At 42.1% G+C, this 24,566-nt stretch overlaps 1 protein-coding gene and 1 pseudogene across 12 annotated transcripts in view; both read left to right on the top strand.

Moving 5' to 3' along the window:
* Positions 1 to 24,566, top strand: part of gapvd1 (GTPase activating protein and VPS9 domains 1) — a 115,555-nt gene that overhangs the window by 41,184 nt on the left and 49,805 nt on the right. For all 12 annotated transcript variants that reach the window (XM_070862649.1, XM_070862653.1, XM_070862657.1 and 9 more), the window contains 6 exons: positions 2,387 to 2,473; positions 4,505 to 4,639; positions 8,175 to 8,367; positions 17,157 to 17,314; positions 21,913 to 22,042; positions 23,438 to 23,563. In XM_070862649.1, coding sequence (XP_070718750.1) covers positions 2,387 to 2,473; positions 4,505 to 4,639; positions 8,175 to 8,367; positions 17,157 to 17,314; positions 21,913 to 22,042; positions 23,438 to 23,563 — 829 coding nt within the window. The remainder of the gene's footprint in view (positions 1 to 2,386; positions 2,474 to 4,504; positions 4,640 to 8,174; positions 8,368 to 17,156; positions 17,315 to 21,912; positions 22,043 to 23,437; positions 23,564 to 24,566) is intronic.
* Positions 11,604 to 11,842, top strand: LOC139233209 (U2 spliceosomal RNA; annotated as a pseudogene).

The raw sequence follows: 24,566 nt of genomic DNA, 5'->3' as shown, positions 1-24,566 counted from the left end.
CAGTGAGGGGCCTGACATTCCAGATCCCGAACTACATGTTGAAGGGTGGAAGATGCCTGTGCATGGATTCTTTAACGTGAACATCAGCCACCACACGGGCTTGACAGAGCTAGATCTTGATCCAGTGGCAAGGATTAACCAAGATGACTGGAGACCAGCTCTGCTGCACGGACTGAGTGCACGCGCACATCGCAGTGTCGGCTGGCTCGTGCTGCCCCTGGGCCTTCGCCTCTCCTGGGCCCCTGATCACAATGCTCTTGGGCGCTGATCTCTCACTGCTCCTTCGCCCTGATCAAAAATGGAGCAATCAGAAACAGGACATCAATTAGTCTCCTCTTATCTTGGAGACATCAAATATCGACACTATTATTTGAAATATCAGCTCGTCTAAGCTTCTGCCAGTGCCACTTCTGATAAGTTTGAGGTTGGTGAGAATGACTTGAGAAAATATCACGCTGGGTTCTTGCCACACCCGCATGCCATGGCACAGTGTGTTGAAGTACTGTTGCATTGTGCCATCATAGAACGAATCAAACTTCCCTTAAATATGTTGTACAATTCCAATCACTGGGGCAGCCAAGAACTATAATTAATCCTCTGTTGCTGTACAATACCATCCAGTGGATTGAATCTAACATGACAATTGATGGGCCTCAAAGTAGAATTTAATGCTGGTGAATAGGATGTTAAAAAGCCAAACTGCAAAGAAGTACAAATGGATAAAGGAGAGAAATCATCACCATTTCCTGTATTCACAAAGAACCCAGCATTTTTCTCCATTCATGTACATTTAAGACTGCAGTTGGAGTACAGTGTGCAATTCTTTGTACTACAGGAAGGATGTTGAGGCAAAAGCAAACTACTGCGGATGCTAGAAATCTGAAATAAAAACAGAAAATGCTGGAAATACTCGGGTCAGGCAGCATCTGTGGAGAAAGAGTTAGCATTTCAAATCATTGACCTTTAGTCAGAACTGGAAAAAGTTAATGTTAACAGTTTTTAAGCAAGTACAGAGGCATGGAAAGGGGGAGGGGAGGAAAGAACAAAAAGGAAGGTCTGTGATCGGATAGAAACATAGAAAATAGGTGCAGGAGTAGGCCATTCGGTCCTTCGAGCCTGCACCACCATTCAATATGATCATGGCTGATCATTCAACTTCAGTACCCCTTTCCTGCTTTCTCCCCATACCCCCTGATCCCTTTAGCCGTAAGGGCCACATCTAACTCCCTTTTGAATATATCTAATGAACTGGACTCAACAACTTTCTGCGGTAGAGAATTCCACAGGTTAACAATTCTGAGTGAAGAAGTTTCTCCTCATCTCGGTCCTAAATGGCTTACCCCATATCCTTAGACTGTGACCCCTGGTTCTGGACATCCCCAACATCAGGAACATTCTTCCTGCATCTAACCTGTCCAATCCCGTCAGAATTTTATATGGCAGGAGAGATTTAAATGATAAAAATGATGATGGGTAAGGCAAAGGGGGTTGGTAATGGGAAAAGTAAAGAACTAAAAGATGGGTCTAGAGGAACTGTAAATGGCAACGGCAGAATCATTACTGGCACTGGCTATCCGTAAAAATGGGAACACTGTTTATGATCTGAAATTGTTGAACTCAACGTTGAGTTTGGACGGTTGTAAAGTGCCTTGTCAAAAGATGAGATGCTGTTCCTTAAGCTTCATTAGAACAGTGTCGGAGGCCGAGGACTAAGTGGGTTGGAGAATTAAAATGACAGGCAACCGGAACGTTCAAGATCACGCTTGGGGACTGAACAGAGGAGTTGAGCAAAGCAGTCACCCAATCTGCGTTTGGTCTCCCCAATGTCGAGATTGTTAAGGCACTGGAGAAGTCAAGGTGCAGATTCTCCGCGATGTTGCCTAATACAAACATAGATGTAATAATTTGGGCTTTTTAAAGGTGTGTTTAAAATTATGAAGGGAATGCGATTGGTAAGAACAGACCCTTTCCAGTGATTAAAAGGTCCAGAATAAGACGGCATATATGTCAGAAATTGAGGATGCAGAGCAGGAGAAAGTGGTTTCTAAAAAGGGTGGTGAGCCTGTGGGATAAACTACCAGAGTTGGTAATTGAAGCAGATGATATCAACATTTAAGGATAGGTTATGTTAGACAGATTGTTGAAGGAAAGACAGATAGAGATAAGGGAGCAGGGTGGGCACATGGGATTAGGACGATTGTTAATGTGGCAAATAAACACCAGCAAAGACGAGCTGGGCTGAACTGCTATATTCCATGTAATTTCTATGCGATTCTTAGTTATGAAATTGTAAATGCATTGAATATAGATGTTATATAGTTACTTAAATACGGTTTTCTGCATTTGAAGGGTACACATGTTCTAATGTTTGGCAATTTATTTGTAGGTTGGCCAACTCTTGCAGCAGTTGGCAATGACTGGCAGCGAGGATGCGGATCCGCGACTGAAGAACAGCCTCAGCAAATTTGACAAAGTACGTCAGTTGGTATTCTCCTGAGATACAATAGTTAAAAGTTGCAAAAATAATAAGGGAGTATAACCTGTATTGTGAAGACATTGTACTCTGACTTCCTTCAGTATGCTCATCAGGGATGTTGAGCTCGGTGGTATGTTTGGGAACAAGATCTGCTGTAGATTTATTTACCTAAAATGATTGCTGTGTGTGTGTATTTTGAGCATTATATATAAAGTACGACATACATTCTACGACATTTAGCATCAGTCTGATAATTGAAAGAAAGGAGTTCTTGCAAATACTGATTTTACAAAATGGGGTTTTGAATAATTGAGCCCTGTTAACTGAGTTAGTTGATGGTCATGAGAGCAGTTGCTAAAAATGTGTGTCCTTGAGCGAGGACGGAAAAGAATCATTTCCAGTTCCTATCCTTGGCGATAATCTGCCCACCTGAAAAATATACTTGTCGATTTTGGGTGGAGACAAAATTGGAGAGTATGGCTATTATGCTGCTCTTGATTAAAGAGACTTTCTAATGCTCGCTATCCAGGTAAATATATGATGGGGGTTATTCATTTTGGCAAGAGAGACGACTCCTGGTTGGCAGGTGGTGAAGATATTTTGGCAACTGTTGGAGCCATATGCCAACAATCCCTTAACTATTGTTACCCTGAAAAATCTGTTGCGGAAACATTTTGCCTGAACGTGAATGTTTTTCACGTATCCATTTGTAAGATAACGCTGTGCATTAGAATGCTGTAGTTTAGTCATTGGCATTTCACCTCTGGCCTGGGTTCCAATCCAGCCAAGACTGATGGGATGAAAGTCTTTTCTGTTTGTTGGCTGTCCAGGTCCGATGTGAAATTAGTTTGCTCAATGTACATCTAGCTCATAATGGCTATTCGATTGCAACACAAAATTGCCCATAATTCATGACACATTGGCTGGCAGCCACCCAGCTAAAGTGCAAAATCGTCCATTCTGTGCAGAAGGAAGCAAGTGAAATTGGAGAGAACCAACTTCCCGGAGCAGCATCGGTAGAGTCCTGGGAATAGATTACATGGGAGACCGTATCCAGCATGTTGTCGATATACCAAATGAGCTGCATTGAAAAACTATACACAAACGTAACTGGGGTAAACCTTCCCTGCCACAAAATAAGTACAGTCCCCATCACTTAAAACATCCATGTTTAAAATGGGAACTCCCTTGTAACGGCCAAAAAATGATAACTATTATCCTTTATCATTCACAATTTCAAAGTTGTCAGTTATAGTGCCTCAAGTGCTCCGTTTATTTTGGGCAGAAACAACTGTGCTTACTCACTAGTTTGCACCTCATTAAGGTGCACCGAACACAAGAGCAAAGATAAGTAAATAACACCACACTGAGGTGCACTGAAAAGAGCCTTATCGAGGCAGACTTCATTTTAATATTTTAATATGAGACTCCCGCACAAAAACCTGCATTGCTAAGGAGGAGATTTCCCCTATTCAGGACTGATCAAAGCACAGAGAGAACTCTTTTGCTGATCCAGTGAATTTGTGCTTGCCGTCAATCAGCTGAAAGGGCCCAGATCTGCAAGCTATCCAATAACTTCACTTGTTGAGTCACTTGTCACAAATCCCTCATTTAAGCGGAGTAATGCGTCGTACTAATCTAGTCTGAAACAGAGTAACAGTCTCCTTTCTCAAACAGTTAACAGGGCTGAACCCCACCAAAGACTCTTTTAAACTGAACCTTCAATCGTAACAAATACTTCAGAAGGCACGCAACAGAAAGCTTAAAACGCAACAAACTACAAACCAACCCTGTCCTCTCTGTGGCAGTCTTTAAAGCCGGTACACTTCAAATTCTGCTTAGTAGCCACTCGACTATTATTGCTATCATGTTATGCACACCATCTCCTGTAACGGGCAATTGACGTTCGTGCAAACGCGCCCCCTATAAGCAGTGGGGACTACTTGAGTGGAGAATGTGATTTGATTTCAAATAGACGTCTTTTGACCTACAAGAATGCAATATATTCTGTCTATTGAACTTTTGCAGAGTTGTGTCGCAGCTTTCTTGGATGTTATTATTGGAGGTCGTACAGTGGAAACCCCGCCCATGTCCTCGATGAACTTGCTGGAAGGACTTAGCAGAACTGTGGTCTACATGACCCACAACCAACTTTTAAACTTGGTAAGCACATGTGTTTTGTACAGTCTTCATTTTTAGGCTAGCAATTTTGCAGTTGAATTGTATCTCACTTTATTTACATAAGAACCTAAGAAATAGGAACAGGAGTAGGCCATACGGCTCCTCGAGCCTGCTCCACCATTCAATAAGATCATAGCTGATCTGATCATGGACTCAGCTCCACTTCCCCGTCTGCTCCCCATAACCCCTTATTCCCTTATCGTTTAAGAAACTCTCTACTTCTGTCTTAAATTTATTTAATGTTCCAGCTTTCACAGCTCTCTGAGGCTGTGAATTCCACAGCTTCATAACCCTCAGAAGAAATTTCTCCTCATTTCAGTTCTATATGGGCGGCCCCTTATTCTAAGATCGTGCCCTCTAGTTCTAATCTCCCCCACCAGTGGAAACATCCTCTCTGCATCCACCTTGTCAAGCCCCCTCATAATCTTATACGTTTCGATAAGATCACACCTCATTCTTCTGAATTCCAAAGAGTAGAGGCCCAACCTACTCAACCTTTCCTCATGTCAACCCCCTCATCTCCAGAATCAATCGAGTGAACCTTCTCTGAACTGCCTCCAAAGCAAGTATATCCTTTCGTAAATATGGAAACCAAAACTGCACGTTGTATTCCAGGAATGGCCTCACCAATACCCTGTACAGCTGTAACAACACTTCCCTGCTTTTATACTCCATCCCTTTGCAATAAAGGCCAAGATTCCATTGGCCTTCCTGATCACTTGCTGTACCTGGACACGATCCTTGTGTTTCATGCACAAGTACCTCCAGGTCTCGCTGTACTGCCGCACTTTGCAATCTTTCTCCATTTAAATAATAACTTGCTCTTTGATTTTTTTTCTGCCGAAGTGCATGACCTCACACTTTCCAACATTATACTCCATCTGCCAAATTTTTGCCCACTCATTTAGTCTGTCTATGTTCGTTTGCAGCTTTTTTTATGTCCTCCTCACACATTGCTTTTCCTCCCATCTTTGTATCGTCAGCAAACTTGGCTACGTTACACTCGGTCCCTTCTTCCAAGTCGTTAATATAAATTGTAAATAGTTGGGGTCCCAGCACTGATCCCTGCGGCACCCCACTCGTTACTGGTTGTCAACCAGAGAATGAACCATTTATCCCGACTCTCTGTTTTCTATTTAAGCATGTAACAATATGCAAGATGATTTCCTGACTATAATCTGGTGGTATATAGACTCATTAATGTTCAGTAATCTTTTACAAACACTATCGATTTTGTTCCATTGATTTCTTTCTCTCCCATTCACTTTGATTCCGTGGTTGTGCTCAGTTCTGGTGGTAAATTGATTCCTTGGATAGTCTACTGTGTATGTAACAGGCATCCTATTGAATTAGCATTCTGAGACATTTTTGCTCATCAAAGATCTGTCTCAAATTTGGTAATCTTGTGTGAAATGTATTATTTTGTTACAGTCCATATCTCTCAGGAAATGCACCCGAGTGGGACTCTTGTGCAAGTTGCATCCAAAAATTGTTTTTGTTTCCAATTTTCTCATGTACTGTTCAGTGTTCACAGCCCTCTTTTTCTGTAATTACTTTACTTTTTTCCTCCTCCCCGTCATGCCTGGCCTGATTGCCTCATAGTTAAGAAGGCAGATGTGAACCATGTTTTCTGCTTGTAACTGGTCACTAGGAGGTGCCAGTGATTTACCTAGGCATGTTTCTCCCCTCTAATTTTCACCTCCTGCTGAAGACATTGCCGTGCGTGTTGAGTGGCTGATCACTGCACATGGCTCGGATCTATTGCTGAGCAGAAGGGCACATAACCTGCCTCCATTTCTGCTCTGTATCTGAGTAGTTTACTGTTGTGTGGGTATAATGTATGTACTGTAACACTAGACCACTGAATGCACCTTCACACTGTATACACCATACCTGTATCACCAGAGGGTGCTACTGGTGGAGATCTAAGGGTCACCTGCACACTGTAGGTAACCAAGTATAAAAGGGAGTTCACCTCATTGTGTCCTCACTCAAGGAGCTGCAATAAATGGACTAAGGTCACCACAGTTCAAGTACAATACCCTTACCTCGTGGAGTCATTATTAGGGTGCTTGCATATATTACATTTACTGTCGCCACTATTTAAAAGCCTCTCTTGCTCTCATTCGCACATAATAGGAAGAAAGATGCTCAAGCACTGATGTAACCTTTCATTGAATCACTAACCATACTTCAAAGCCATTTTTTATGGCTTTGATGTGCACATGAACCTTCTTTGGTGGCCTTGTTTCTTTTCAATACAACAAGCTTCAAAGCTTTGTCCAAATGGGTTTGTTTACGCCTCTGCATTATATTCTCCTGCTCCCGTTTCTTCAATGTGCAAGAAATTGAATGCAGAACTAAGCCTTGTATAAACGGGCAGATGAAAACATAATTTGGCTCTCCTAGCTATAACTAATGATCTCCACAGATGACACACTACATTAAGCAGTTTGCTATCCGATGAAATTCAGAGTCGTAATGGCAGACAGCCATGTTTAAGACTGCCTGCTGACAGCACTGTGGAGCTGGGCAAAGCAGAGCACCACGCATGAAGTCCTAATAATCAGCCTCTGAATGCTGACATTTTTAAATTTAGAACTTTATCAAGAGGATGCTTGAATACCTACTGGCCTGGAGAAGCAAGATAAACACACAAGGGATAATGGAATAGAAGGTTATGTTGATAGGGTTAGATGAAGAGGGATGGGAGTAGGCTTGTGTGGAACATAATCACTGGCATGGACCATTTGGGCCCAATGGCCTGTTTCTGTGCTGTACATTCTATGTAATTCTGTGGACTGTCTAAAGTTGTGCTTGCCAGCAATTTTAAGTGTATAAAGGGGTAATTCAGTTACCAGTAACTGCAGACATTGATCATCCTTAAACATTTTTAGAATTCTGGAGCAATTGAGAACATAGGAACAGGAACTGGCTGATCCTCTTATCTCAACACCATATTCCTGCTTTCTCCCCATACCCCTTGATGCCTTTTGTGTTTAGAAAGTACTCTGCTCTATTCTCTCTAGGTCCAATGTGGATGACCTCACAATTGCATATATTTAAATCCATTTACCACAGTTTTGTCCATTCACTTGATCAATTCTGGTGTATTTAATTTGCCACCTTTCCCACATCAGCCTTTTGTTTCACATGATCTCATCCGGATCTGTTTGGAGTAGTCCCAATTCATAGCCAGGCACTCCCAGGGTGTAAGAATTTAAGTTGCCTTATTACATATTGGCAGGAGCTGGAAACAGGTTCCTGTCTTTTACCCTTGATCCTAGTGTGAAGGCAGTATGGCTCCAGGTACCTTAAACAAAAAGAAACTTGGCCAGGGGGTGAAAAGGATAGAAATGAAACCTGATCTTACCTGCAAACTTGTCATCTTTTCTCAAAGTCATCAATCAATATTGAGGCTTTTTTCACTTTGGAGAATCTTAATTGGTTTGCAGTTGATGTAATAGAAATTTCTTATTGACTAAAATTAAATTTTACGTATTTAATTTGTGTGTAGGTTACTTTCGCACGACATGTAATGCCAGGGGAGCTGCTTAGAGAAGAGGACAGGATGGCTCTAGAGAACCTTATCATTAATGTTCCCCATCACAGAACAGGGAAGAGCAATAGCCTTGAGCTGACTCCCTCCAGCACACCCCAGCTGTCTCCTGCAACTACTCCAGCCAACAAAAAGAATCGACTGCAAATAGGTAGGAGACACAGCTGTTTTACTTAACCCTATAAGGAGTGCCGCAGTCATTCTGCAAAAATAGAACATTAAAAATTGCTTTGATATGAATTAAGAAATACTTTAGTTATTTATATTTGTTGGTACTTTGCATTGTTGTTTCTCTGGGATTTTACAGAATATTACGTTTTTGCAGATATGATCAAAAGTGTTTATTGCGAAAGTACAAAGAACATTAGGTTCTCCTTGAGTTCAAGAGACTGAAGCTTCCATGCTCCCTATCTTTTAACTGTGACTAGGACGTGAATAAAACACTTCAACTGTATGTTGCTAATGTGATTTCCGTGTTAATCTCTGGAAACATGGGCCGTGTATACTTTTTGTATTTGGTACTCTGCTTCTGGTTCTTGACCAGTCAATGCCACATGTGCTTGAAACTCCCACTTCTAGTTCTGTCTTTGCAATTAAAATGGAACTGTGTGATCCCCTTGGCACAGTGCTCTTGTCTTCTACACAGCATAATGTATTTTTGCTTGCTAGATCCTTGTAGATAACACATGCAAACAAGCTTATGTTCTCACTCATTCTCCTTAATGTTTACCAGTAAGGCTAGAGAAGAGTTTCACCTGGGCTAAGAAGTGTGCATGGCACTTCCACCATTAAGAAATGCATCACCATTGCTTCCTGATGTATATGAATCAGTTCTGCATTGACCTATCCAAAGGTGTTTGGGACAGGCAAGTTAATGCACTTTTGGCTGGAGCATTTCCTTCATTTTATAATGCTAGTTTTTACAGGCTCCCAGCCATTGTAACAGCGGTTTACTATACTGTAATCACTTTGAATATACATTTCCTCCCGCCCCTTCCCCAGGTAAGTTGCTTTGCCTGTCCTGCCCACAGGGACATTTCTAATTGTGGGGCACCATGTACATGTTGATGAACCAGATTTTTGTCATGTGTGTTTTTGAAACAGCTGTCTTATGTTGACAAGTTTCTGCCCTCATTTTGATGGCTGACTCGTACTGGGGTATGGTTCCATGAGCGCTATCCAGTACCTCACCCAAGTGGCTATTTATCATGTGTCAGCCGAGGTAGTGAGTGTTGGCAGGCTATTCCTTTGTGAGGGCATCACAGCTGAGCCTGTTTTTTTTTCTTTTACAATAATTCATTCTGTATCTGGGCATCGCTGGCAAGGCCAGTATTTATTGCCAATCCTTCATAGCCCTGACTGTAGCCACTTCAGAGAGCAGTTAAAGAGTTAACCACATTTGTGGGGATTGGAGTCGCACATAGGCCAGACTGGGTAAGGACGGCAGGATTACTTTCCTAAAGGACATTAATTAGTAGGTTTGGTTTTTACAACAATCCAATAGATTCCTGGTCACTTGTTTTACTGACTTTTTTTATTTTCATTAATTTAAATTCTCAAAACTTGGCAAATAGCCTGACTGACTGATTTGAACTTGTGTTCTCTGGAGTTTTAGTCCATGCCTTTGGATTGCTGGTTCACTAACATAACCACTACGCTGCCATGCAATACATTTCCAGCAAGAGCCATTGGCTTGCTAGTGGGAGTAGCAACGCACTATAATTTTCCCATCTAGGGATATGATGGTCCATCACAATACCCTATTGCTGATCTAAGCTAATTCAACGCAGACCAGGAGTCAGGCCTATTTTTGTTTTATTGATGAATATAAATGATTGGAAATTGAAAATCATTACGTTTAAAAAAAAAAATGATAGCTCTTTCTATATTAAGGTTTGGCAATTGTGTCAGCTGAAACTAAATATTTTTGTTGTTTGGTCTTGTACAAATACAAATGTAAATTTCTGATAAGTTGAAAGTTAATGGATTGATTTATATCGTTCCTTTACTGTTCATGGTGCACAGGAAACTGTATTCAATATTAAGAAAAATTCACTTTCTATTCTGTGCTTCTTTCAAATGTTCAAAATATCCACTCCAAGGTATTAGTGCGAGCAGCATTACATTTAAAATTGATGTGTATCCAGACAAAATACTAGCACGTTTGAATAGAAGTAAAACGTGTCCAATCCTCTTTTTTTTTTCCTGGAGACAGTTGTCAGAATTACATTAATTTACTTGTTGGTAACAATGTGATTCCACTTGATATTCATTTGGTGGAATAAAATTCCTTGCCTGTGTTTGTTTTGCCTGCTGAGTTGTTGGCTGATTCCATCATTCACAAATTGCAGCTGGTCATGATCAGTGCATGTTTATAACTTGTGTGCACCCGCTGTGTTTGGCAACTGCAACCGTACCATTTTTAATAATCTGAAAGGGGGAAAAAAAAACACTCTTTTATTTTTCTTGGACTTGGCAAACAGCCTCAGCACTAATTATCTACCATTTTGACTTGGAACCCCCCATGGCTTTAGTAATCTCACAGATCGATGCATGTTCGATGTGATGTTGCAGCTGAGCCTTCAAAGGCTGCAAAAACACTCCGATTGGGAAATCTTCAGTGTTTTGTACATTGCAAACAATGACCGTAGTATTAATAATTGTCGTTTAAAAAAAATTCCATTTGGTTGAAAAACAGAAGTATGCATAATTTGGTCATGGGGGTAAAAATAGTAGTTCTGATGTTTGATTGAGGTGATTAACATGGCGTTTGGTTTCCCTTCCTTTAATGCTGCCTACACCCAGGACAACAATTAGCAGCCATTACTGCCTGGGATACCTCTGCTACAAATCTGACTGCTCATATTCCCCTTGTAACGCCATTTGGTGGGTAACTCTTTTTCGTGCATAGAAGGTTCCAGAAATGCTAGATTTATGCCATGAAGCCTGAGATTTAAATCTACTCTGTTGGAATTGTTAAAATGCATGTTCAGTGTCTTTCTTCTGGTTTCTTTTCAAATGTGACTGCTGCTGCCTCGAAAATACACCTGCTGTTTTCTGAATGCAACAGAAAAAATAGAACACAGTTTAAAAAAAATTTGGCAAAATGTGACCTGTTTCATTGGTCGTAATCCAATTAGATAATATATATTTAAATTGGCAGATCAGAATGTTTATTCTTGACATTCATTTGGTTAACTTTTATGTACAAACTCTCGTAAGCTGTTTTTGAAGAAACATCATCCTGCTTGATTCAGCCTGTGAAATGACACTCAATATTTCATTTGCGGCACCTAAAAGGGTATGGTAGCATAGTGGTTACGTTACTGGACGAGTAATTCAGAGACCTGGACTAATGATCCAGAGCCTTGAGTTTAAAATCCCACCATTGCTTCTCGGCCTTTTGGCTAAGATCATGCATAACTGATCTGACAGGGGAGTAACCATGACCCCAACGTGGTTCTCCCTGGATCAGGAAGGTGATTCTCCTATGCTTTTTGGAAATAGGAGGTGGGTGGGGTGGCTTGACCCATCCACCTCCACGGAGGTGTGTGGAGGGGCCTGACCCATCCACCTCCATGGCACGAACCTGGTATTGCAGTACTTCCAGGAACGGTGCTTGGGCTCTAGGCCTTTTGGCTAAGAGCATTGGCGCAGGGTGATCCTTGATGTGTGCAAGGTGACCTCTGCCGTTTGTGATCTGACAAAGAATTGGAAAGATTGGCAACGAATAAATAAATAAAAAAATAAAAAAACCATGGCAGCTGGGGGAATTTAACATTTGCAATTAAAAACTCATATCAGTAATGGTGACCCTGAAACTATAGGATTGTCGCTAAAAACCCATCTGGTTCACTAATGTCCTTTTTAAGGAAGGAAATCTGCTGTCCTTACCTGGTCTGGCCTACATGTGACTCCAGACACAGCAATGCCATCTGAAATGGCCTAGCAAGCCACTCAGTTGTACCAAATGGTTACAAAGAATTATACTAAGAACCGGACGGACCACCCGGCATTGGCATACCCTGCCTAGTTGACCCTGTAAAGTTCCTCCTGACTAACATTTGGGGACTTGTGCCAAAATTGGGAGAGCTGTCCCACCGACCAGTCAAGCAACAGCCTGACAATAGTCATACTCACAGAATCGTACCTTTCAGCCAATGTCCGAGACTCCTCCATCACCATCACTGGGTATGTCCTGTCCCAACAGCAGGACAGACCCACCGGAGTGGTATACAGTTAGGAGGGATAGGCCTGGATGTCCTCAACAATGACTCTGGACCAAAGTTCCCCCTAAGACACACAGACCACGCATCAATCGGGAGGTCCCGCGCAGGCCACTCACAAGCTGTTGCTGCTGGAAGATGCCACACATGCATGGCTGTGCAGCAAATTTAAAGGGACCGCACACACCAAAAATTAGAGGGAACATTGCTCCGGACCTTATGAAGTCTCATGGCATCCGGTCAAACATGGGCAAGGAAAACAACTCCTGTTGATTACCACCTACTGCCTGCCCTCAGCTGATGAATTAGTACCTCCATGTTGAACACCACTTGAAAGAAGCACTGAGGGTAGCGAGGGTACGAAACGTACTCTAGGTGGGGGACTACAATGTCCATCACCAAGAATGGCTTGTTCGTACCACTATTGACCGAGCTGGCCAATTCCTGAAGGACATAGCTGCCAGACTGGGCCTGCAACTGGTGGTGAGAGAATGAACGTGAGGGAAAAACCTACTTGACCTCGTCCTCACCAACCTAACTGTCGCAAATGCATCCGTCCATGACCGTATTGGTAGTAGTGACTACTGCACAGTCCTTGTGGAGACGAAGTCCCATCTTCACACTGAGGACCCCTCTATCGTGTTGTGTGGCACTACTACTATGCTAAATGGGATCGATTCAGAACAGATCTAGCATCTCAAAACTGGACGTTCATGAGGCGCTGCAGGCCATCAGCAGCAGCAGAATTATAGTCCACTGCAACCTAACCTCATGGCCCAGCATATTCCTCACTCTACTATTACCATGAAGCTAAGGGACCAACCGTGCTTCAATGAAGAGTGCAGAAGAGCATTCCAGGACTACACCAAGTGTACCTAAAAATGAGGTGCCAACCTGGTGAAGCTACAACACAGGACTACATGCATGCTAAACAGAGGATCAGCATCAAAAAATCAGATCAAAGATTTGCATTCCTGCCACATCCAGTCATGGATGGTGGTGGACAATTAAATAACTAAAGCGAGGAGGAAGCTCTAGGAACATGCTCATCCTCAATGACGGGGGAGCCCAGCACATGAGTGCAATAGACAAAGCTGAAGTATTTGCAACCATCTCCAGCCAAAAGTGCTGTGTGGGTGATCCATCTCGGTCTCCTCCCAAGGTTCCCACCATGGTACAAGCCAGCCTTCAGCCAATTCGATTCACTCTACGTGATGTCAAGAAACGGCTGAGCGCACTGGATACAGCAAAGGCAACGTGCCCCGACAACATCCCGGATGTCGTGCTGAAGACTTGTGCTTCAGAAGCTGTGGCTCGAGACAAGCTGTTCCAGTACAGCTACAACACTGGCATCTACCTGAAAATGTGGAAAATTGCCCAGGTATGTTCTGTCCACTAATAGCAGACAAATCCAATGCGGCCAATTACTGCTCCATCAGTCTACTCTCAATCATCAGCAAAGTGATGGAAGGTGTCGTCAACAGTGCTATCAAGCGATACTTATTCGCCAATAATCTACTCACCAGTGCTCGGTTTGGGTTCCGTCAGGACCACTTGGTTCCAGGCCTCATTGCACATGGACAAACGAGCTAAATTCCAGAGGTGAGGTGAGCGTGACTGCCCTTGACATCATGGCGGCATTTGACAGAGTGTGGCATCAAGGAGCCCTTGTAAAATTGAAGTCAATGGGAATCCTGGAGCGAAAACTCCATTGGCTGGAGTCATGCCCAACACAAAAAACAAGAAACTCAACATCATCCAGGACAAAGCAGCCTGCTTGATAGGCACCCCATCTGCCACCCTAAAATGTTTACTCCCTCTACCACTGGCATACCATGGCTGCGGTGTGTACTATCTACAAGATGCACTGCAGCAACTCACCAAGGCTTCTTCAGCAACACCTCCCAAACCTGTGACCTCTTCCGCCTAGAAGGGCAGCGGACACATGCCAACACCAACACCTGCAAGTTCCACCTCCACCATCCTGACTTGGAAATATATCGGTGTTCCTTCATCGTTGCTGGGTCAAAATCCTGGAACTTCCCCCCCCCGCCCCCCCACCACCACCACCCCACTCTGGGAGTATCTTCACCACACGGTCTGCAGCAGTTCAAGAAGGCGGCTCACCACCACCTTCTCAAGGACACTTAGGTGGGCAATAAATGCTGGCCAGGCCAGCAATGCCCACATCCCATGAATGAATTTTTAAAAAAAATCCCAGAACACTGGAAATAAGGGTTTTTTAAGAACAGGGAATTCAAACATAGTTCTTGGATCACTGTGACATGGATTCAAATTGTGTCTCAGACTAAGAAAAAGCTGCTTTAGTAGTCTCAGGTCCTCTAATTGCAATTCAGTGACAAGAACTTGCCCCCAGATCTAATATCTCAAAGCTGAGTATCCGTGAGTTGCTGTGGGCCATCAGCAGCAGGACAGTAAACCAGCGCAATCTGTAATCTCTCAGCCCAACATATCCCTCAACTTCTCCATTACCGTCAAGTCAGATAACCAACTCTGGTTCAATGAAGAGTCTCGAAGAGCATGCTGGGAGCAGCACTAGGCGTAACTGGAAATGAGGTGCCAACCTGGTGAAGCTAAACCCCGGCTATAAAAGCAGCATGACCGAGCTGAGCAGCAGAGGAGGCTCCATGAGCATCTCAGCTTCAATACGTAGGTGCAAATAGCAAAACTGAACTGCTTGCAGCCATCTCCAACCATAATTGTGAGTGGATGATCTTTGTTGGCCTCTACCTGAGATTCCACCATCACTGATACCAGTCTGCAACCAGTTTGATTCCACATGACATAAAGAAATGATTGCGAGCACTGGATTCAGCAAAGGTTTTGGTTCCTGACATTCCCAGCTGCAGTGCTCAAGTAGCACTTGCTCATCAATAGCCTGCTTTCCGATGCTACATCTGGATTCTGCTGGGACACCTCTGCTCTGGACTTTATTACAGCCTTGGTCCAAACGTGCACTCCAGCTGAACTCTAGAGATGAAGTGAGAATGGCTGCGCTTGCCATCAAGCATTCGACCGAGTATCGCACCAAGGAGCCTTCGCAAAACTGAAGTTCATGGGGATCGGGGGGAAACTCTGCAGTGGCTGAAGTCACACATGGCACAACGGAAGATGGTTCTGACTGTTGAAGGCCAATCATCTTAGCCCATACATCCCCAGGGCAGCATCCCAGACACGAGTATCGTCAGCTGCTTCAGCAGTAATCTCCCCAGCTGTTTGCTGCTGATTGCAGTGTTCAGCTCCATTCGTCATTCCTCAGAATGACCATCTCCAAAAAGAGAGCCTAACTACCTAATTTCTGCACTTAGCCTCTATCCATAAAAAACAAATGATTGGTTTGACCCAAATGTATTATGGGAGTAAAAACCATATCATAGTAAAGAAATGACAATACAGAAGTAATAAGAGTATTGCACTTGAGGCAAAAGGGAGATGGCATTACCTGGAGATATTTGGCAACATTTATTACATGAAGTTTGCCAGTGACTGGGCTGTATTTCACCTGTTGATTTAGTTTTGTTACTTCTTCATAACATCTTTCAGTGACGGACATACTTGGCAAACATTTCGAACAATACACAAGACCTCAAAGATTTGATTAATTTTGTGTAGAAACTTACTGAATTTGGTGTTGAGCTATTTCATCAATTTACTAGCGTGGTTTAAATGTTTCCATTCTGTTTCACTGCCTGTACGCCTACTCATGAAACAAGACAAAACATTTGGGAATATTAACAAAAAGATGAAAATAAATGTTGGAACATAATCTACTATGCCTGTTCTTGATCCTTTGCCCTACTTTTGTAGACTAAAAATCAATTTACTTCAGTGGATCTTTCTCCCAATTAAGAGCAAAATATCTCTGGCAAACTGTATGTCTGAGTATTCAGTAAAAATGCAGACCAGTTCTGCAAATAGGTTCTGTAAAATGTATGCCAAGATTACAATGTTAAGTGTGCAAAATGTTTCCCAGGGGTTTCAACTTAATATTTTCCAGAATTTGTTTTCAAGGGATGCTTATTCTAAACAGAAGTTTCTCTGTTTGTAAACACATACAATTGTTAAATATTATTTGCAATGTATTTTCACGCTACTTTTGATTGCGACGATAAAGGCGCAGGTTTTCTGCTTCTCCTCCTTACCCATACAAAACAAAACGTTTGCCACATCCTTTCCCACAAAGATATTTCTTGTAAATTGAGATTTTTTTTTGATTGCTGCTTGTGATGTGGGCACTATAGGGATTTACTGCCCATTCCCAGTTGTCCTGAGCGATGGTAGTGGGCAATATTCCCCATATTTTTTCTTTGGGTGCGTGGCCCCTTTAATGGGCTGCGCAGCCCAGTCAGAGTTTCGCACATGCGTGAAATTTCACATCGGAAAAGCCGCTCCCGGGCTGCGTGGGACTGGCAGAGGCGCGCAGCTTAGAGGGAACGTTGGTGGTGGGCCGCCTTGAATCACTTGCAGCCCTTGCACTGATTCTGCTCCATCCACTACTGAGATGTCTGTCTGTGATGTGTCCAATTGGGTGATAGTTATTGACTTTTTTGCATATGCAAGTTTTCATGTTTGCTTTCCACTGTGTACAATGTTGAGATTTTTTTTTTAGTAGAGTTTAATTTAATTAAAATCTGTCTGCATCCTTAGTAATTGCAGTTTCAAACTGATTTCTCACTAATGTAATATTTTGCAGCTGGAAGGAACAGAAGCCGGACAAATGAAGCAAAAGAACATCTGGAACATGAAAGTGCAACTCAGGAACCCTTTCAGGAAGTGCAGCCAGAAGAAGTACTGGTCATTTCGCTGGGCATGGACTCTCAGATGACGCCAGGCATGATGTCAGAAAATGAGGTACAATCTTAAATGATGCAGATCAGTTCATACAGTTTTGTGTTCCAAGAGCCCCATATTGTTGGGGAATGAAATTTATAGATTTTGACCAGTTTGAAATAAACCAGTAACTGCCTTTCCTACTTAAAGCACTAACAATTGAGGAAACTTTTCGCCTTGCCCCAGCTAATCATTTGAATAGATACAGATGACTTGATTTTATAAGCATTAATGAGGAAAGACTCATTAAAGATGAACGAGTTACTTCTCAAAATCCCTCCAAAAGAGGAGTTCTGATTCTTGGAGTATATTTAGAACCTATTCTGTCTTGCCCGTCTGCTTTAATTCCCTTGCTGAACCCCTCTGTGCTGTTAACTTTCATCCCGGCCCTCCAAAAGCTTCCTCAAGACTGTTGATTTCTACCATGTTTTAGTCATCTGTTTAATCTTGCACCATTGCTTACCATCTGTTTCTCCTCCAAGTGTCTGGGGATGCTTTCTATTTTAAAGAAACTATAAAGATGCAAGTTGCTGTACAGAACGTTTCTGTAGCAAGTAATGTGGATCATCTCATTGCTTTCAAAGAAATGCTCGTGACAGAATTGCAGTATTAAAAATTATGCAAGAGGCCTCTGAGGTCTACTTCAGGAATAAACTTAAATTGAACTTGATTAATATTTTCAAATTGTCTCCCATTAATGTTTTTGAGAGGGAAACTTTATCCATGAGTTTATCATATGGATTGGCATCCTGATGTCTTGGAAAGTTGGATGCAGAAATGTCGTGGAGTTCTGAGAAATATCAAAGGCTTCTGAAGTTTAAAGTAATAGACTTTGAATTATTAATTTGAGGAATTGTGACTTCAGATACTTCATTTGACACAACAAATAGCTGCAAGGATCATGTTTTATAATATAATTATATTCAGGGTAACTGTTTTCTTTAATTGATTTCTTTAATTGACATTGTGGTGCAAGTCAAGTTGTTGAACTACTGTGTGTGGGGGTAAGTTACCTGACTGTCTTTGAGGACTGAAAAGGTGGTGATGAATTTTGAATGAACCACTGAAACTGCAGTTACTAAATGAAGGATGTGATGGGGAGCTGCTGAAATGTGGGTTGATCACCCTGGTGCAGTAAGTCAAATGATTCACAAGTTGATAACTTTGGAGTGAGCTTCGCAAGCCTTACATTGCTGTACATCATAACACCTAATGATAGCCTGGGTGAAGCTTCAAGAAATGTGCAAATGATAGAACCATGTCTCGTTCCTTGTTGGAGAGAAATTGTTTTCTTTTCCAATGGGTTGCCACTATGGTTTTGGGGGAAGCGCTAAGCACAGAGAAAACTGCAGAGTAATTCCAGGATTGCTGTTCACATGTCCTGGTAGCTTGTTGAACTTGGAAATAGTGGATGACTGGGGGCTGGTTGTCTACCTTCTCGGCTAATATTGATAACTTGGGTGTGCAGGCCACTGGGAGAAAAAAGTAGACTGTGTTACTGATATCGATTAGGACCACCAAGGTATTTTAGTTTAAAATAAAATTAAAGATTATGCCTGATTTGAATTACATAGCCAAAATTATTTTGAATGATATTCACGAATTGCAAAGTTTTAAGCATGGAAAACCGTTTTTAATGAAAAATAATAACCCCAGTGTTTTCACAGACCACGTTCAAGAACGAATGATACGCTTGTGATCAAGAAGAAGCAGAACTGCTTCACTTAATCCTAAAACTACAGATGTATAATGCTCTATTCGGCACCCATTATCCCTCAACTTGAGACACAAGAACTTTTTTGTTCTATGGGGGGCGGCAAGAGAGGGGTTGCGTGATGGAGGGACGCGGCGGAGAGGGGTTGCGTGGTCGGGGGAGGGAGTTTGTGTGTTGGGTGGGGGGTTGTGTGGTATTTTGTTGCGTCATTGAAAAACACAACCTATTGCAAATGTTAGGATGTTCTTTGCACATTTAATTTTAATAAGTCGTACTCTGATGCTGTACGTTAATTTGCTATAGAATTGAACATCTAATCTATGTTTTGTGCACTTTCCATGAAATCCGGAGTACAATGACTTTCTGTTAACCACAATTACTTGTATAATGTTTTAGCCACAACTGTAGTGCTGTGTTCTCATCCCCAACAAATGCTGTCATTGTAGTTCTACATTCAGCGTTTCCCTTCTGCCTTTCACTATAGAACCTTAGCATGTTTCTTGGTTTTATCTGCCAAAAAAGAAACCACAGTGGCAAACATGCATCAATTGATGCAGAGAAAATTGCTCAATGTTCCATCTCCTTGTAGAGGGAGTGCAAAAAATGTATTTGCACCACCTAGTGGCCATTTTATTATGTGCTATTCAATTTGCTGGACCAGAGCTAAGAAGGAATCCAAAAGATACACGCAGGGAGTTTAAAAAATAGTTTGGGCTTAAAAATCTCCCAGGCTATCTAATTTTGTGTTTTAACTTACTTCAGTAGCACTGCTGCTGTTTCATGAAATGTTAATTTTCATTCTTTGGTCTTGAGGTTAGTATTAGTATTAGGCAGTCCCTCATATCGCTTCCACACCAAAAAGGGATGAGTTCACAGGTGTTTCAATGAAGGACCTAATATTCCAGATCCCGAACTACATATTGAAGGGTGGAAGATGCCTGTGCATGGATTCTTTTAACGTGGGGTGACCGTTCCACACCAGCCACCACACGCGCTTGACAGAGCTAGGTCTTGGTCCAGTGGCAAGGGTTAACCAAGACGACTGGAGATCAGCTCTGCTGCACGGGCTTAGTGCGCACACATGCTCCTACTGTCCACAGATCGCAGTGTGGGCTGACCCGTGCTGCCCCTGGGTCCTCGCCTCTCCTGGGCCCCAAACCCTTAGCTCTCCTGGTCCCCGATCTCTCACTGCTCCTCCACCCCGATCAAAAATGGAGCAATCAGTAACAGGACAGCAATTAGTCTCCTCTTACCTTGGAGCCATCAAATATCGACACACTGTTATTTGAAATATCAAAATATTAAACTCCAGCCTAGTTGAAGGGCTATTAACATCAGCAGAAACAAACGGCAACTAACAGAATGAACACGATTCAGTAGGGATGTGCAAAACAGCAGCAATAACAGCAGAATCCAACCACTGCAGTCACTTGTGAACTCGCTGGTGTCTCAGCAGGTTGGATGACTTGAGGATAAAATGACTTGTAACAACAGCAAAAAGATAAAATGTTCATTTACTGAAATAATTAAAATTCTATTGTGGCCTGCTTTAATATTCATTTAATTTCTTTTTCATCAGTTGACTTTCAGCTCACATTGGTAGACTTTTGTCAATGAAGATTGAACTTGTATTTATATTGAGTCTTTCACATCTTCGGCATGTCCCAAAGCGTTTCACAGCTGATTAAGCACTTTTGAAGTGTAGTCATTGTAATTTAGGCAAACGTGATGGCCTAAATTACACAAGCTTAGATCTCTGAGCAATGAGATAAGTGAGTAGTGTGGGTCAGGGCACTGGAAGAACTCTCCTGCTCCTCTTCAGATAGTGTCATGGAATCTTTTTACATCCACCGGAGAGAGCAGACATCAGTTTAACATCTCATCCAAAAGGAGGCACTTCTGACCGTGCAGCGCTCTATCGCTGTCGGCCTTGATTATGTGCTGGCTGGAATGGGGCTTGAACCCACAGCCTTCGAACTAGAGCAAGAGTGCTATCACATAGTCAAGGCAGGTAGTGCTATTTAGAGGAGTGAAGTGCAATGTGGTTCTTGGATGGTTGAGGAATTTTAACGAGATAATTGCACACCTTATCCTCGAGACATTGTTGGCACATTTGGTTAAGTTTGGGAATGTCGTTATTGGAAAGGGAAAGACTTTCCATTTGGGTATACAGTGATTGGCATCATCAATCCAGATGCAGAATTAAGTTTCCTCTGCATTGCCCCAGCAATGTACCTTAACCCTCAGCCTTTCAGCATCTACAAATAGACTATTAAAACCACACCAGCCCACGTTATAGTATCGAAGTTGGAATAGTAGACGAGGTATGAGCAGTTTAGTAGTATGAACCCGCACCCACTATGAACTGGGCAGAGAATGACAACTGAATTCATGTAGGGCCGTAACAGTTATCGAAAGATTGTCATCCCAATGGTCACTTCTGTTTTGACTACAGTCTTGGAGATGAAAATATCAGTGAGCAAAGCTCTGTTCACATATGCACAGATCTGTTTTGCCTGGTCAAAGAGCAGTGTGGAACCAGCAGTATAACTCTGGTAATCAATCTCTGTGTTGCTCTAATCAGTTAGCAATCCCAAACCAGTAGTATAATTGCACCCAACAACAGTACTGAAGTGATTTAGATTTGATTAATTATGCAATCAGTGCAATTGGAATTAAATTCATGGATGACAGTATAGTCTAAATTCGAAGTTATGTACCATGCTTAAAATTACTTGATAATTGAAGTATTTTTATGGGTTTTGTGCTAAAACATTTGAATTATCTGATAATTACAATTAAACAACATTGAATTAAGAGGAATAGACTATTACCAATATAGATTTGTACCACCAAATTACAGGTTATTTAAATGTATCTTGACTACCTTTTTTATTTTGATCAGGTGTTGAGCATGCAGCTTGCTGAGAGTGGACAGGGAGAGGTGCCTGTAGAGGATGGAAAACTGCATGGTAAACCAGATAAAACTCTGCGTTTTTCCCTCTGCAGCGATAATCTGGAGGGAATATCAGAAGGTGAGGCTTCTATTCTGATGGGCGAACACCAAGTCCCAATCGTCCATTACCCCAGACTCACTGAACCTATTGGTTCCCAGTACCCTAATACTTCACTTTTAAAATCCTTGAACTCATCTTTAAATCCTCCATAGTTTCACCTCAGCCTATTGCCACAACCTTTTCCAGCCCTATGTTCTTGCCCTCCACCAAATGTTTTGTTTTTCTGAATCTGGCCTCTCTTGTGCATCCTCTCCCTTTGTTGCACTGTTTGTGGCATAGCTTTCAGTTATCTGTTACTCAGGTTCTTGAATTTCCTCCTTAAACCCTTTCTCCTCTCCACCTCTCTCTTACTTTAAAAATCTTCGACCAAGCTTTTGATCACCCCTCTGAATCTCCCCTTTCGTGGTTTGTTGTGAAGCACCAGGGGACTTTCTTATTGCATTAAAGGCACTATATAAATTGGTTATGTACCCAAAAAAGTTTGATAGTCCTGCGGCTGAATTGCAGTTAAAATAGTGTTAGGTAATGTTTCTTGGTACACCAATATTAACATTTAGAAGAAATTAAAAGTAATAGGAAGGTGCTGACTTGCATCATAAAATGTTAAACCTGAAACCATATTGTGCGTTTACTGTGAGAACTTAGTGGCATGAAATTACTTGGCATTTCGAACTCATGAGTTTTAATACTGGTGCCAACCCTTTACAGCTATAGCTACCACATTGTCTAAAAATAAATGAAGAATTAGGTCAAAAACCAATTAACCTGGCCCTTGGAAAGTTCAAGGATTCTGTTTTGAGCTGTTGGTGACATTTTGGGTGTTAACGCCAAAAACTCCAGTTCATTATTGTGGCCTTTATATTGTTGTGGTTGAACAAGTTTGGCTGAAGTAACCACTGTTCAATCTGTTCAGTAAATCCATTGAGGAATGGAGTAGTTCTGTAATTTACCGGCTGAATTAATCTAGTTGCTGAATTGTGATTCTTTAGGTGAAGGGGATTTAAAAAAAAAACTGCACTGAAGTGATTGACGAAAGTAGTTGGTAGAAGCATTTGAGGGGAGATGAGGGGGAAAAAAATTCACCCAGAGGGTGGTGGGAGTCTAGAACTCGTTGCCTGAAAGGGTGGTAGAGGCAGAAACTCTCATCACATTTAAAAAGTACTTGGATGTGCACTTAAAGAGCCGTAACCGACAGGGCTATGGACCTAGAGCTGGAAGGTGGGATTAGGCTGGGGAGCTCTTTTTCGACCAGCATAGGCCGAATGGCTTCCTTCTGTGTCATAATTTTTTTATGATTCTATGGTGTATGTGGACATGAAATCAGCCCATTTAAAATTTTCCTGTCACTTTTTAAAATTTTATTTACTATTTGAATTACTATTTAAATTAACCAGCAATTTATACTTCAAAAAGGACCTTCAAACCGCTCAAACTCTGTATCCTCACTGGACCTGGAGGGGGAGTCGGTCTCTGAGCTTGGGGCAGGACCTTCTGGGAGTAATGGTGTTGAAGCTTTACAGCTGTTGGAACATGAACAAGGTAAGTAAAACAGAATGTTGATGGTGTTGTTTGAAGGTTCAATCAGCAGGTTTTAAGGGCCAATATATGCCAAGCCACTAACTGTGGGGATTCATTGCATTTTGATCCCTTGTATCTTGCACTGTATTCGAGGAAGAATTGTTGGAAGTAACCCTACTCATGAACCTCTACTAATGCTTTCTTTCCCCCCCCCCCCCCCCCCCCCACACACATTATTTTATGAAGTTATACAAGAATTCACACACTTTCTTCGGTCACAGTAAAATATAGACTAACGGCATGCTGATTTGTAGCTCTCACAATACTTCTACTTTTAATTGAGAATGATGGATTTTATGGCGGTATGCTGGATTTCATTGTTCAGGTCGGTTAGGATTTTTTCACTCTTGTTTGGGTGGTCATCACCCTGATGACAAATATTTATTCTGATTTCAGTGACATTGGAAGCAAATTCAGTTGATTGTGGTTGGAACAGCAGTTTGGGCGGGGAGGGGGTTGGGTGGGGGTGAGGGAGGCGGGCAAGGAAGCGGTGGTGGAGAAAACAGTTTGGTACCTACGGCAGATGGTATGTATGTGGCAAGAAGGGAGTCTTTGGCTGAGGTGGCTGGAATTGTGAGGTGTAATTACTGAACTGCCCTGCCACATTGTGTCTGTTGGGTTGTTTCTTCAGTAGTAAATAAATACTTATACTTAAGATGGCGTGAGTGATTGATTTCCTCCCCAGCCTCCTCTGTGGTCCATGTCCACAGGGTGGCGGATAAATCCTTTCTGTTTTCCTGGTACAGATACAGGGCTGAATTTCATTTAACTTCCTCTCTCAACACCAATGTCTTTTGGCATATGTGATCTGTAAGATTGCTTAGTGGGAAGAAGGTCCACTAGCTGTCTCCTCTCGTGCATTATTGGCTTTAGTTGTCATATACCAGTTCCAGCTAATTTATACATTATCTGGGCATGGAGAAATGTTAGGGGCAACGCTGTGTTTCAAAGCAACATTAAGGTA

The sequence above is a fragment of the Pristiophorus japonicus genome, chromosome 20 (genome assembly GCF_044704955.1).
Source record: "Pristiophorus japonicus isolate sPriJap1 chromosome 20, sPriJap1.hap1, whole genome shotgun sequence".
Lineage (NCBI taxonomy): Eukaryota > Metazoa > Chordata > Chondrichthyes > Pristiophoridae > Pristiophorus > Pristiophorus japonicus.
Note: the sequence above shows the minus strand (reverse complement) of the source record. Positions and strands in the feature narration are given on the sequence as shown.